Source organism: Polyodon spathula, chromosome 48 (assembly GCF_017654505.1).
Source record: "Polyodon spathula isolate WHYD16114869_AA chromosome 48, ASM1765450v1, whole genome shotgun sequence".
NCBI lineage: Eukaryota > Metazoa > Chordata > Actinopteri > Acipenseriformes > Polyodontidae > Polyodon > Polyodon spathula.
Genome location: NC_054581.1, coordinates 208,662 through 223,661, shown reverse-complemented (window position 1 = coordinate 223,661; position 15,000 = coordinate 208,662). Strand labels below are relative to the sequence as shown.

General features: G+C 47.4%; 2 protein-coding genes across 2 annotated transcripts in view; both read right to left on the bottom strand.

Annotated features, from left to right (window-relative positions):
- LOC121306610 (proline-, glutamic acid- and leucine-rich protein 1-like) overlaps window positions 1–8,744 on the bottom strand; it is a 9,297-nt gene extending 553 nt beyond the window's left edge. The window contains exons 1-17 of the mRNA XM_041238425.1: window positions 8,465–8,744; window positions 7,974–8,020; window positions 7,906–7,907; window positions 7,665–7,786; window positions 5,617–5,766; window positions 5,338–5,409; window positions 4,836–4,895; window positions 4,590–4,743; window positions 4,365–4,494; window positions 4,185–4,272; window positions 3,916–4,004; window positions 3,652–3,768; window positions 2,999–3,149; window positions 2,751–2,907; window positions 2,599–2,654; window positions 2,159–2,383; window positions 107–1,708 (exon numbers count right to left, since the gene is read on the bottom strand). Coding sequence (XP_041094359.1) covers window positions 107–1,708; window positions 2,159–2,383; window positions 2,599–2,654; window positions 2,751–2,907; window positions 2,999–3,149; window positions 3,652–3,768; window positions 3,916–4,004; window positions 4,185–4,272; window positions 4,365–4,494; window positions 4,590–4,743; window positions 4,836–4,895; window positions 5,338–5,409; window positions 5,617–5,766; window positions 7,665–7,786; window positions 7,906–7,907; window positions 7,974–8,020; window positions 8,465–8,605 — 3,363 coding nt within the window. The 5' untranslated portion in view covers window positions 8,606–8,744. The remainder of the gene's footprint in view (window positions 1–106; window positions 1,709–2,158; window positions 2,384–2,598; window positions 2,655–2,750; window positions 2,908–2,998; window positions 3,150–3,651; window positions 3,769–3,915; window positions 4,005–4,184; window positions 4,273–4,364; window positions 4,495–4,589; window positions 4,744–4,835; window positions 4,896–5,337; window positions 5,410–5,616; window positions 5,767–7,664; window positions 7,787–7,905; window positions 7,908–7,973; window positions 8,021–8,464) is intronic.
- Window positions 8,694–15,000, bottom strand: part of LOC121306458 (tigger transposable element-derived protein 6-like) — a 6,762-nt gene continuing 455 nt past the window's right edge. The window contains exons 1-2 of the mRNA XM_041238179.1: window positions 13,988–15,000; window positions 8,694–8,716 (exon numbers count right to left, since the gene is read on the bottom strand). The exon at window positions 13,988–15,000 is cut by the window's right edge and continues 455 nt beyond it. Of these exons, the coding sequence (XP_041094113.1) occupies window positions 8,694–8,716; window positions 13,988–15,000 (1,036 nt within the window). The remainder of the gene's footprint in view (window positions 8,717–13,987) is intronic.

Here is a 15,000-nt window from a genome sequence, read left to right as displayed (position 1 = left end):
ATAGGAGAGAGGACGAGGGGTAGAGAGGAGGAGGGGGAGAATTGAAAGCCGTGTGTAAATCTGCAGGGCACATCTCCCTTTTCATTTTGTCTATTCTCACACTCACCTTTTTCTCAAGACTCCCCTCCTCCTCTGCTGGCGCTGCCTCTTCTCTCTTCCTCTTCATCCCTCTCTCTTCCAAATCCCTCTCGGGCTCGATCACCTCTCCTCCCTCCATCTCCACTCCTCCTTTCTCATCCCCTTCTCTCGGAAGGCTGACTTCCTCTCTTGGCGTTTCCACTTTCTCTGGAAGCTTTCCTGCAGCCCCTTCCTCTTCCTGTAGCTGCCCTGGACCCTCCCCTTCCTGCCCCATTTCCACTTCCTGGGGCGGAGTCTCTAACTGGATCTGAGAGACCGCCGCGATCACTTCCTGGTTCTCCTCGACCTCACCCTGCGACATCACCAGCACTTCCTGCTGCTCCGGCCCCGCCCCTTCCTGCTCTGGCACCTCCTCTCCCTGTCCCTCCGCCTCCTCTCGTACCTTTGCGAGAGCTTCCTGCTTGCCCTGGCCCTCCTGTTGCGATGACATCACATCCCCTTTGCCTTCCTCTAGGGCGGTCGGCCCCCCTTTGTCCCCTCTCTCCTCCTCCTCCTCATCCTCCTCTATCCTTTCCAGCGCGAACACCGCTACAGCCCCCGGGACCCCCAAACACACCCCCTCCCCCATCTCATCTTCATCAATAATGTCATCATCTTCATCATCATCCAACGCATCAAACTCTCCCTCCTCTTCGTCCTCATCCAACATCTCCCCCTCCTCCTCCTCCATCATCCCCTCCTCCTCCTCCTCCATCATCCCCTCCTCCTCGTAGTCTTCTTCCTCATCATCGTATTCTTCTTCGTCCTCGTCTTCCTCGTAATACCCCTCCCCTTCGGGATCCTCCTCTTCCTCCTCCAGATCTTCGTCCTCTTCCTCGTCCGAGCTGTTGATATTGATCACAGCATCCTGTTGTTGGCTCTGGGAGTTTTGCTGGGGTAGATTTTGCTGCAATTGTAACTGCTGGTGTGACTCCACTGCCACTTGCCCCATCGCTGCTGCCCCAGCTCCTCCCACCACGCTGAGGGGGGGCAGAGGGGGGGGCTCGCTCGTCACTGTCGTGACGACAGGAGCCCCCCCCTCCCCGGGAGAGCTTGCCGCCGCTGCTGTGATGTTGCTGTCAGTATCATTCCCAGCAGTGCTGCAGCTCCCAGTCCTGTTACTCCCAGCCTGGCTGCTTTTCGGACTGGCTCCTGGCTCCAGGACGGGCTGGGGCTGGTGGCCAGTCCTCCTGCCAGCCTGTGGTCTCTGGATCTGAACTGCTGGTGCAGGTGCCGCTGGCTTGGGGTTCTGGCCCGGCAGTCCCTCTGGCATGATTACAACACTGTCATCAGAGTCACTCTCCAGAGAGATCTCCACATCTTCTGGGTCCTCTTTATCATAGCGAACGAACACCGGCCTCCTGCCCCCCTCGCCCCCCGCCTCCCCCTCCCCCGGCAGGGGCTCGGAGGGCAGGTGATTCTGGGGTAGCAGCGAGGGCAGGGTCCGGGCGCGAGCAGAGGGGAACGGGACCCCCGTCTGTGAGCGCAGGGACTGAGTTTGGGGCAGGGGGTCCGGGAGGGAGAGGGAGGGGGAGCGAGGGTGCAGGAGAGAGTTACACACTGTGAGGGAATCACGGCAGAATGAGGAGACCTGGGGAGAGAGAGGGAGAGAATTCAGTTAGTTCGCTGTTTAGCTGTCAATAAATCCATAAACACTCAGTCACTGTGAAAAGACAATAAACAAAGAGACCAGTGTTTCATGCACACGCACACACACACCCACGCACGCACCCACGCACACACACACACACACACGCACACACAGACACACACACACACACACACACACACACACACACACACACACACACACACACACACACACACACACACACACACGCACGCACACGCACACACACACACACACACACACACACGCACACACACACACACACACACACACACACACCCACGCACACAGACACCCACGCACACACACACACAGACACCCACGCACACACACACACACACACACACACACACACACACACACACACACACACACACACACACACACACACACACACACGGGGAGCCTCACCTCCACGCTGGGGTCCCCCAGGCCCTGGCTGAAGAGCCGCACCCCGCAGTGCAGTGGGGGGGGGTGCTGGGGGCTGGGCGCGAGGACTAGCGAGAGGAGGAGGTGGTACAGTGCCTGCCGGGCGGGGGGGCTGCTGTAGGGGCTGGTCAGCTGACCCCCCAGACCTCTCATAAACCCCTCCTGTTGCAAACGAACCAGCAACGGAATCAGCAGCTCCTGCAGCTTCTACACACGAGAGAGGAGAGGAGAGAGGGAGGAGGAAGAGAGGAGAGAGAGGGGGGAGAGAGGGAGAAGAGAGGAGAGGAGAGACAGTTATAGCTGAAGAGGCATCTGTGTCACATGACTTATTAAGGAGGGTTTAAAATCTACTGTCACCCCAAGAGTTGAAATTTTCTGCCTCTTAAAAAAAAAAAAAAAAAAAAAAACACACACACACTCACCTTGTGAATCTCCTCCTTTAGCAGAGTCCCGCTGGTCAGGACAATGTGACTGAGAGCTGGAGATAGAGAAGAAAAAATGATTCATTTTGATCACCCGGGCTGCAATTCATCTGCACTGGCTAGCAATTCATGTGTCCCGTCCCGTCTCGTACCCGTTACGGCGGACAGCGCTGTGTCTTGATTGGCTCCAGCGTCATGTTTCCTCTGCAGCTGCATCCCCACCTCGCTGAGATCCGCCCCCTTTGAGCGCCGCCCCCCCGCCTTCCCAGCATGCACCGCCAGCTCCGGGGAGCTCCTCCCAGCACGCAGCTGCCATGGCAACCAGAGAAACAAACAAGTCAAGTGAAAGAATATTGCTTTCTATAAATACATAATTACAGGGTCAGCGCCAATATCTCACCTTGACCGTGTCGGCCCCTGTAGTGATGTCACCAATTAGGTGAGCCAATAGCACGTCGGCGTGGTGATAGGTCCCCTGCAGCACGCCCGAAGAGGCCCCGCCCACCTTCACCCACAATTCCAAAGTGTTGTACAGCTGCACTCGCACAGCACTGTGGGTAAGGATGACATGATCAGATTGGACAATAGACATTTCAGAGAGCTGGATCTCATCAATATCAGGGTCTAGCGCTGTATATTATAAAGACATTTCAGAGGGCTGGATCTCATCAATATCAGGGTCTAGCGCTGTATATTATAAAGACATTTCAGAGGGCTGGATCTCATCAATACCAGGGTCTAGTGCTGTATATTATAAAGACATTTCAGAGGGCTGTGTCTCATCAATATCAGGGTCTAGTGCTGTATATTATAAAGACATTTCAGAGGGCTGTGTCTCATCAATATCAGGGTCTAGTGCTGTATATTATAAAGACATTTCAAAGGGCTGGATCTCATCAATATCAGGGTCTAGTGCTGTATATTATAAAGACATTTCAGAGGGCTGTGTCTCATCAATATCAGGGTCTAGTGCTGTATATTATAAAGACATTTCAGAGGGCTGTGTCTCATCAGTATCAGAGTCTGCTATGCATCCTGTGGTTGTTTTGGTACCTATACACCCTCTGCTGGCCGGGCAGGGTAGTGTCACAGGCTGGACTCCAGGCACTGAGGGTTTGAGCAAAGAGGCGACAGAGAGCACTGGAGAACTGAACCAGCCGGGCCCCAGCACTGCAGAGAGACAGGGGGAGAGGGGTCAAAAACACAGGGGAGAGGTCAGTAAGAAATTCAATACAATGCATTGGATCAACACATCAAGACCCTTCCAACCCACTTCACATTCCACCCGCATTCCAACCCCCCGTGCAACTCACGTACGTGTGAATGAGTGCACTCAGGATGTGCAGGGAGTGTGAGTGCACACTCGGCAGAACCAGCGCTTTGAGAGGCCCGTCCCCCAGCCAGCCCTGAAACAAGGAGGAGAACGAGAGCAGAGAGATCACTGAGAGCAGAGCAGCGATGCACAGTGCATACAGGGCTGATACAATGCTTATTCAATACTGCAGCGATGCACAGTACATACAGGGCTGATACAATGCTTATTCAATACTGCAGTGATGCACAGTATATACAGGGCTGACACTCACAATGTTTTTGGGGGTCACAGCCAGCGCCCGGCACACCAGGTTCAGCACACTCTGCACTGGGAGACGCACTGGGACAGACACATCTGAGCTGAGGACAGAGAGACAGACAGACAGAGGGGTAGCTGGCATGTGTGTGTGTGTGTGTCTCTCAATGCATCTCTGTGTATCTCAGTGTCTCACCTCAGCAGTGCAGACAGGGTCTGGCTCACTCCACTGTAACGCTGTCTCAGCTGCAGCACCAGCAGGGGGTCTCTCTCACTGAGAGAGGGAAAGGGCAGCTCGCCCCCCGGACCCTCGTACTGCACTGGGTCTGGAGAGACGGGAGAGTCACTACCTATCTTCATAGCTCAGCATGTTGTACTGACTGTTAATATTACCAGAACCGGCCCACTCTGGAGGACTGACCCGTCTCGGCTCCCTCGTACAGCTGTCCTAGAATGCTGTGCGCCGTGTGGAGGAGGCAGTGAAGCTGCTGAGTCCAGGCCTCTGTGTGACCCCTCGACCCCTGCGTGAACCCTGACCCCAGAGACGGGAGCAGAGCATAGCAGGAACAGGCCATCTGGGAGACCGAGAGAGAGAGAGAGCGAGAGTTACAGCTGTGTGTGGGTCTGTCAGTCTCTCCGCAGGTTCGTCAGTCTCTGTTTCTCTCACCTCTTGCAGTTTGGGGCTGTCAGAGTCCAGCTTCGATAGGAAGTAAGCTCCTAGCTTCCCCTGAGACAACAATCGCAAGTTACAATCAAGAACCAGCAAAGAACCCAAACATCAGACCACAGAAACCACAGCGTCAAGATGAAAGAGGATAACCCAAACCCTAACCCAGACCACAGAAACCACAGCGTCAAGACGAAAGAGGATAACCCAAACCCTAACCCTAAAACTAACCCTAACCCAGACCACAGAAACCACAGCGTCAAGACGAAAGAGGATAACCCAAACCCTAACCCTAAAACTAACCCTAACCCAGACCACAGAAACCACAGCATCAAGACGAGAGGATAGCCCAAACCCTAACTCAGACATGACAGCGTCACAATGCAAGACTATGAATTTAAATAACAATCTTTCCTTTTAAATCACACAATTCATTTCATAATATAATAATAATAATAATAATAATAATAATAATAATAATAATAATAATAATAACACTTGCCCTCAATGATCCACAGGCTGTTGGGTAGAAACTCATGCAGGCTCTCATACCTTCCATGGCCGCTAGGTGACACTGCAGAGCAAGCAAACACACAGAGAGCGACACAGGTCAGCACAACAAACCAGCAGAGTTCAGCATCAACAATGTTGCTAGGTAACCCTAGGTAACATGACAACATTGGGAACCTTGGGTAAGGTATGTTGGTAACCCATTCCACCCCCCCCCCCCACTGTTTTTTTTTTTTTTTTTTTTTTACAGTTTATATTTTCTGAGTCTCACCTCTGGTTTGAGGCCTAGCAGGGAGGTGAGGATCCCCGGGATGGAGTTGAGCCCGATCTCCCTGGCCAGCTCTGGCAGCTGGGAAGAATACTGGAGCAGGTCCCGGAGCACACAGACAGCCAGCTCCACCGTGGGCAAGGGGTCCTGGGACTGGGGAACACACAGAGGAACATTGAAACCAAGAACTGCAGATTGTCTGTTATATCAGTGCGAGTCCAGCAGCACAGTCCCGTCACAGGGCAGGTTTGATTGTCTGTTATATCAGTGTGAGTCCAGCAGCACAGTCCCGTCACAGGGCAGGTTTGATTGTCTGTTATATCAGTGTGAGTCCAGCAGCACAGTCCCGTCACAGGGCAGGTTTGATTGTCTGTTATATCAGTGTGAGTCCAGCAGCACAGTCCCGTCACAGGGCAGGTTTGATTGTCTGTTATATCAGTGTGAGTCCAGCAGCACAGTCCCGTCACAGGGCAGGTTTGATTGTCTGTTATATCAGTGCGAGTCCAGCAGCACAGTCCCGTCACAGGGCAGGTTTGATTGTCTGTTATATCAGTGTGAGTCCAGCAGCACAGTCCCGTCACAGGGCAGGTTTGATTGTCTGTTGTATCAGTGTGAGTCCAGCAGCACAGTCCCGTCACAGGGCAGGTTTGATTGTCTGTTGTATCAGTGTGAGTCCAGCAGCACAGTCCCGTCACAGGGCAGGTTTGATTGTCTGTTATATCAGTGTGAGTCCAGCAGCACAGTCCCGTCACAGGGCAGGTTTGATTGTCTGTTATATCAGTGTGAGTCCAGCAGCACAGTCCCGTCACAGGGCAGGTTTGATTGTCTGTTATATCAGTGTGAGTCCAGCAGCACAGTCCCGTCACAGGGCAGGTTTGATTGTCTGTTATATCAGTGTGAGTCCAGCAGCACAGTCCCGTCACAGGGCAGGTTTGATTGTCTGTTATATCAGTGTGAGTCCAGCAGCACAGTCCCGTCACAGGGCAGGTTTGATTGTCTGTTATATCAGTGTGAGTCCAGCAGCACAGTCCCGTCACAGGGCAGGTTTGATTGTCTGTTATATCAGTGTGAGTCCAGCAGCACAGTCCCGTCACAGGGCAGGTTTGATTGTCTGTTGTATCAGTGTGAGTCCAGCAGCACAGTCCCGTCACAGGGCAGGTTTGATTGTCTGTTATATCAGTGTGAGTCCAGCAGCACAGTCCCGTCACAGGGCAGGTTTGATTGTCTGTTATATCAGTGCGAGTCCAGCAGCACAGTCCCGTCACAGGGCAGGTTTGATTGTCTGTTATATCAGTGCGAGTCCAGCAGCACAGTCCCGTCACAGGGCAGGTTTGATTGTCTGTTATATCAGTGTGAGTCCAGCAGCACAGTCCCGTCACAGGGCAGGTTTGATTGTCTGTTATATCAGTGTGAGTCCAGCAGCACAGTCCCGTCACAGGGCAGGTTTGATTGTCTGTTATATCAGTGCGAGTCCAGCAGCACAGTCCCGTCACAGGGCAGGTTTGATTGTCTGTTATATCAGTGCGAGTCCAGCAGCACAGTCCCGTCACAGGGCAGGTTTGATTGTCTGTTGTATCAGTGTGAGTCCAGCAGCACAGTCCCGTCACAGGGCAGGTTTGATTGTCTGTTATATCAGTGTGAGTCCAGCAGCACAGTCCCGTCACAGGGCAGGTTTGATTGTCTGTTATATCAGTGTGAGTCCAGCAGCACAGTCCCGTCACAGGGCAGGTTTGATTGTCTGTTATATCAGTGTGAGTCCAGCAGCACAGTCCCGTCACAGGGCAGGTTTGATTGTCTGTTATATCAGTGTGAGTCCAGCAGCACAGTCCCGTCACAGGGCAGGTTTGATTGTCTGTTGTATCAGTGTGAGTCCAGCAGCACAGTCCCGTCACAGGGCAGGTTTGATTCTCTATTACACCACTGAGTCTGGCTGGCTGGTCCTGTGTTTCTCTCAGCAGTAGTTTTGTGTTCTGTATGGTTGCACAGCGCTTTGAGGTTTGTGCACACAGGAGATGGAAATGTATTGGTATTGTCCTCCCCTCCCCTCTCACCTGAATGGTCTGCTCCAGCGATCGAAGCCAGGGCAGGCAGTGCTGCTGAAAGAGATCAGTGGAACCATCGCTGACCAGCACAGCCAGCAGACAGAGACCTGAAAACCTGCACACACAGACACCTCATTAATATTATACACAAACCCTGAACCCTGCAGAGACACTGCAGAGACCTCATTAATATTATACACAGACCCTGAACCCTGCAGAGACCTCATTAATATTATACACATACCCTGACCCCTATAGAGACCTCATTAATATTATACACATACCCTGACCCCTGCAGAGATCTCATTCATATTATACACAGACCCTGACCCCTGCACGATCAGACCTCCTAATGCAGATTCACTCTGGAGACACACAGATTGAGAGGCACAGCGTTACAGTCAAGCAGAGCTCGGAGGCGAACCAACTTCCTTCCAACGAAGCACAAAGCGGCCAACACTGGAACGGAAACTGCAGCGGACTGCGGGTCCAGAGCCACACACTGGGACGGGCGCACCGCAGCACAACGACTGGGGATTGGCGGTCCGGTTCGTCTACATTGTCAAGCCAGTGATAGAGATAAACCTCTTTGCATCACCAAAAAAAGTCTACTGAAAATGTTTCATTTTGAGACCAAGAAACTAAACGGGGCTGTGGGTCTCAGCGCTGACGCGGGCAGACTGCATGCGCGGTACCCTGCGGTTCATTTCTTCGCAGACACGCAGCTCTGCGCCCCGGCGGCTCGGTTTGCTTTGCAGAGCCCGCAGCCTCTCTGTTGATCTGGTTGTTGTTTCTGCTGATGCCCCTACCTGTGAGGAGACGAGGCCGTGCTCCCGGTAACTCGCCAGCACGGCCGGTAAGCGCTCCGGCCGGTCTCTCTGCAGCACGGCGATCAGCCCCTCCGTTATCTTCACGTTTGCAGCTCCTTGCAGCCGCATCGTGGCAGCCATTTCAGCGACGACGATCGCCCGCGACGCTCCTCCAGGGGAACTCGACTTCGGCGCCACGTCACAAAAACGCGACTCTTCTGCGCGGTCCTTAGCAACCGCAGCCGCTCGTCCCTGGCAACAGCGAGGGTACCCCGGGAGTCCAGAAACACCCCAATAAACACCCCCCCTCACAGCAGGATAAACACGGGCTTTAATATTTTATTAAAAGCAAGGAAAGCTTCACGTCATTGAGTCAACACAGCATCTGTGGACAAACGTTTTGCATCGCCTGGAACTGCAGGATTTGAGACGCAATTCAAACGCGTGGGACATTTATTTAACATCAAGGCATCAAATAAACCACCAAACGAGATCTCCGCCTGAAGCCACGGCACCGGATTTCACGCTACATTGCAAAATGTCACATTTTCCGATGTGTGTCATTGCAAAATGTCACATTTTCCGATGTGTGTCAGTTTTGCGTTTAGTGAAAAACTGCAACGCAATAATAATAATAATAATAATAATAATAATAATAATACACAGAATAATCAGGCTGTGTGGCTCTGTCGCTGCGGTAGCGACATTTCCCCGCTAGAGGGCAGCAGTGCTCCACATAATAACAAGTGTCACTTTAACAAACTTACATCTGTATCTCTCTCTGCCCCTTCTCCTACATTATCAATCACTGTTTCACTACCCTCTCTCCTCCTCTCCGCTGGTTTGCAGACAGTAAGCTGCAGGCGAGGCGAGGTAAGGAGATGACTGAAGGTATTGATCCCGGAAGTGCTTTACCGGTCTTTTTAAATAAAAGTTGAGGTGAATGCCGGGTCGAGAAGTCTTTTTTTAATTTTTTTTTTTTAACTCTCAAAATGGATAATTGTTGGAAAGACGAAATCCGACTCAGAGTTACTGTTTGAAATATTCACACAGTGTTTATTAAACTGTTCATTGTGGTGCACAGTTACTGTTTGAAATATTCACACGGTGTTTATTAAACTGTTCATTGTGGTGCACAGTTACTGTTTGAAATATTCACACAGTGTTTATTAAACTGTTCATTGTGGTGCACAGTTACTGTTTGAAATATTCACACGGTGTTTATTAAACTGTTCATTGTGGTGCACAGTTACTGTTTGAAATATTCACACAGTGTTTATTAAACTGTTCATTGTGGTGCATCAGTTACTGTTTGAAATATTCACACAGTGTTTACTGTTCATTGTGGTGCACAGTTACTGAAATATTCACACAGTGTTTATTAAACTGTTCATTGTGGTGCACAGTTACTGTTTGAAATATTCACACGGTGTTTATTAAACTGTTCATTGTGGTGCACAGTTACTGTTTGAAATATTCACACTGTGGGGGGGGGGGGTTTGAAATATTCACACAGGGTTTATTAAACTTTCGTTGTGGTTTACTGTTTGAAATATTCAAATGTTTATGTTCATTGAAGTTGTTTGAACACACAGTTTCAAATGTTTGAAAAACAAACAAACAACACACACACATTATTTTCAGACAGTTTTTGACACAGTTACTGTTTGAAATATTCAATAAACTGCATTGTGGTGCACTTTGAGGCTGTGTGGCATCACAGTTACTCGCACACGGTTTAGCGACATTTCCCCGCTAGAGGGCAGCAGTGCACCACATTGTGGTGCACATCACTGCTGCTCCGTCTCATTGTTCTAAACTGTTCATTGTGTCACAGTTTAAATATTCATCCTAACTTACATCTGTATTGTCTCTCTGTTTATTAAACTGCCACAGTTACTGTTTGAAATATTCCTGTTTATTAAACTGTTCAATTACAAATATTCACACTGTTTCTCCACTACCCTCTCTCCTCCTCTGTTCATTGTGGTGCACAGTTACTGTTTGAAATATTCACACAGTGTTTATTAAACAGTACAGCTGCAGGCGAAATATTCACACAGGCTGTTCATTGTGGTGCACAGTTACTTTGCAGGACTTTCTGTTCATTGTGGTGCACAGTTACTGTAAGAGCCCAGCACACAGTTACTCTAGATACAAAACTGTTCATTGTGGTACAGTTACATATTCACACTGTGTTTATTAAACTGTTCATTGTGGTGCAGTTACAAAGTGTCTCTTATATATAATCACACCGCGTCTCTCCCTCCCCTCCACACATTAAACTGTTCTGTGGTGCACAGTTACTGTTTGAAATATTCACACAGTGTTTATCTGTTCATTGTGGTGCACAGTTACTGTTTGAAATATTCACACAGTGTTTATTAAACTGTTCATTGTGGTGCACAGTTACTGTTTGAAATATTCACACAGTGTTTATTAAACTGTTCATTGTGGAGCACAGTTACTGTTTGAAATATTCACACTGTGTTTATTAAACAGTTCATTGTGGTGCACAGTTACTGTTTGAAATATTCACACAGTGTTTATTAAACTGTTCATTGTGGTGCACAGTTACTGTTTGAAATATTCACACAGTGTTTATTAAACTGTTCATTGTGGTGCACAGTTACTGTTTGAAATATTCACACAGTGTTTATTAAACTGTTCATTGTGGTGCACAGTTACTGTTTGAAATATTCACACGGTGTTTATTAAACAGTTCATTGTGGTGCACAGTTACTGTTTGAAATATTCACACAGTGTTTATTAAACTGTTCATTGTGGTGCACAGTTACTGTTTGAAATATTCACACGGTGTTTATTAAACTGTTCATTGTGGTGCACAGTTACTGTTTGAAATATTCACACAGTGTTTATTAAACTGTTCATTGTGGTGCACAGTTACTGTTTGAAATATTCACACAGTGTTTATTAAACTGTTCATTGTGGTGCACAGTTACTGTTTGAAATATTCACACATTAAACTGTGTGGTGCACAGTTACTGTTTGAAATATTCTGTTTATCATTGTGGTGCACAGTTACTGTTTGAAATATTCACACAGTGTTTATTAAACTGTTCATTGTGGTGCACAGTTACTGTTTGAAATATTCACACAGTGTTTATTAAACTGTTCATTGTGGTGCACAGTTACTGTTTGAAATTTTCAACAGTGTTTATTCACATTGTGGTGCACAGTTACTGTTTGAAATATTCACACAGTGTTTATTAAACTGTTCATTGTGGTGCACAGTTACTGTTTGAAATATTCACACAGTGTTTATTAAACTGTTCATTGTGGTGCACAGTTACTGTTTGAAATATTCACACAGTGTTTATTAAACTGTTCATTGTGGTGCACAGTTACTGTTTGAAATATTCACACAGTGTTTATTAAACTGTTCATTGTGGTGCACAGTTACTGTTTGAAATATTCACACAGTGTTTATTAAACTGTTCATTGTGGTGCACAGTTACTGTTTGAAATATTCACACAGTGTTTATTAAACTGTTCATTGTGGTGCACAGTTACTGTTTGAAATATTCACACAGTGTTTATTAAACTGTTCATTGTGGTGCACAGTTACTGTTTGAAATATTCACACGGTGTTTATTAAACTGTTCATTGTGGTGCAGTTACTGTTTGAAATATTCACACGTGTTTATTAAACTGTTCATTGTGGTGCACAGTTACTGTTTGAAATATTCACACAGTGTTTATTAAACTGTTCATTGTGGTGCACAGTTACTGTTTGAAATATTCACACAGTGTTTATTAAACTGTTCATTGTGGTGCACAGTTACTGTTTGAAATATTCACACAGTGTTTATTAAACTGTTCATTGTGGTGCACAGTTACTGTTTGAAATATTCACACAGTGTTTATTAAACTGTTCATTGTGGTGCACAGTTACTGTTTGAAATATTCACACAGTGTTTATTAAACTGTTCATTGTGGTGCACAGTTACTGTTTGAAATATTCACACAGTGTTTATTAAACTGTTCATTGTGGTGCACAGTTACTGTTTGAAATATTCACACAGTGTTTATTAAACTGTTCATTGTGGTGCACAGTTACTGTTTGAAATATTCACACAGTGTTTATTAAACTGTTCATTGTGGTGCACAGTTACTGTTTGAAATATTCACACAGTGTTTATTAAACTGTTCATTGTGGTGCACAGTTACTGTTTGAAATATTCACACAGTGTTTATTAAACTGTTCATTGTGGTGCACAGTTACTGTTTGAAATATTCACACAGTGTTTATTAAACTGTTCATTGTGGTGCACAGTTACTGTTTGAAATATTCACACAGTGTTTATTAAACTGTTCATTGTGGTGCACAGTTACTGTTTGAAATATTCACACGGTGTTTATTAAACTGTTCATTGTGGTGCACAGTTACTGTTTGAAATATTCACACGGTGTTTATTAAACTGTTCATTGTGGTGCACAGTTACTGTTTGAAATATTCACACAGTGTTTATTAAACTGTTCATTGTGGTGCACAGTTACTGTTTGAAATATTCACACGGTGTTTATTAAACTGTTCATTGTGGTGCACAGTTACTGTTTGAAATATTCACACGGTGTTTATTAAACTGTTCATTGTGGTGCACAGTTACTGTTTGAAATATTCACACTGTGTTTATTAAACTGTTCATTGTGGTGCACAGTTACTGTTTGAAATATTCACACAGTGTTTATTAAACTGTTCATTGTGGTGCACAGTTACTGTTTGAAATATTCACACAGTGTTTATTAAACTGTTCATTGTGGTGCACAGTTACTGTTTGAAATATTCACACTGTTCATTGTGGTTCACAGTTACTGTGTTTACACTAAACTGTTCATTGTGGTGCACAGTTACTGTTTGAAATATTCACACGGTGTTTATTAAACTGTTCATTGTGGTGCACAGTTACTGTTTGAAATATTCACACAGTGTTTATTACTAAACTGTTCATTGTGGTGCACAGTTACTGTTTGAAATATTCACACAGTGTTTATTAAACTGTTCATTGTGGTGCACAGTTACTGTTTGAAATATTCACACAGTGTTTATTAAACTGTTCATTGTGGTGCACAGTTACTGTTTGAAATATTCACACAGTGTTTATTAAACTGTTCATTGTGGTGCACAGTTACTGTTTGAAATATTCACACAGTGTTTATTAAACTGTTCATTGTGGTGCACAGTTACTGTTTGAAATATTCACACAGTGTTTATTAAACTGTTCATTGTGGTGCACAGTTACTGTTTGAAATATTCACACAGTGTTTATTAAACTGTTCATTGTGGTGCACAGTTACTGTTTGAAATATTCACACGGTGTTTATTAAACTGTTCATTGTGGTGCACAGTTACTGTTTGAAATATTCACACAGTGTTTATTAAACTGTTCATTGTGGTGCACAGTTACCGTTTGAAATATTCACACAGTGTTGTTTGACGTGCATTCTGATGCCCGACAGCTGCTGTCTTTTTTATAAGTCCTCGGATGCAATCCATCTCGCCGATTTCAAACAAGTCGGGATGCTGCTCTGCATATGCCAGTACCGACTGGAGACCCCGACGCGCTTCTCTCGCTGACACTGGTCTTGGGGGCGCCCTGTCATCCACGCCCAGAGCCTCACTCGCTGAATCTGGACCACGGTGCCGGACTGGTTTAACAGGGTCATCTCCGGCCAGCGTGTCGCTGATTTGCGCGTCTTCATCGGCGTTGAGGATGCTGCCGGGGGTCACCCCAGCGGTGCCAGGCAGGTGCGTAAGGATTTCAGCAACGGATCCGATCACCTCTCCAATTGCATTGGCCTCTGCGGAACCGGGTCCAGCCACAGGAGCTTCTGGTTCGGTTGGCAGTATGTCGCAGTGTCTCCAGCAGCTTGATATGGTTGCAGCGCTAACTTGTTGCCAGCTGTCCCTGACAAAATAAAGCGCATCTTTGATATTTAAGTCTTGCGGTTTGCCAGCGTCCACACAGCGGACATAGTGCTGCAGCTGCTGGCGGCGGTACAGGGCTGTGAAGTTCTGTACGATTCCCGCACTCAGAGGCTGGATCTTGGAAGCTGTGTCCGGGGGGAGAAAGCGCACCGACACGTTGGTCAGCTGCCCCCCTGTGTTTTCGTACGGCGATGCGTTGTCTAGCAGCAGAACGACGTGTCTGTTTCGGATACGCATCGACCTGTCAAACTCCCGAAGCCATTCTTCAAAAATCAAAGCCGTCATCCGGGCGCTTCTGTTCCAGCGCCAACAGCAAACGCGGTTTGGATCAAAGTCCCTTTCAAAGCAATGCGGGCGCTTGCATTCCCAAATGACCAGCGGCTTCCTTTTGTCGGTGCCCGGGGCGTTCACACACAAAGCTACTGTAACCCTGTGTGTGTTTTGCTTCACTGCGGACTCTGGACCGAGGGTTGCATTCGGTTCCGTTCGAAAAAACAGCCCCGTCTGGCCCATGCTGTAAATATCACTCGAGTCATAACCGCTGAGGAGAGACTTTAAAACTGCACGACCGTCAGCCGCAGCTGCA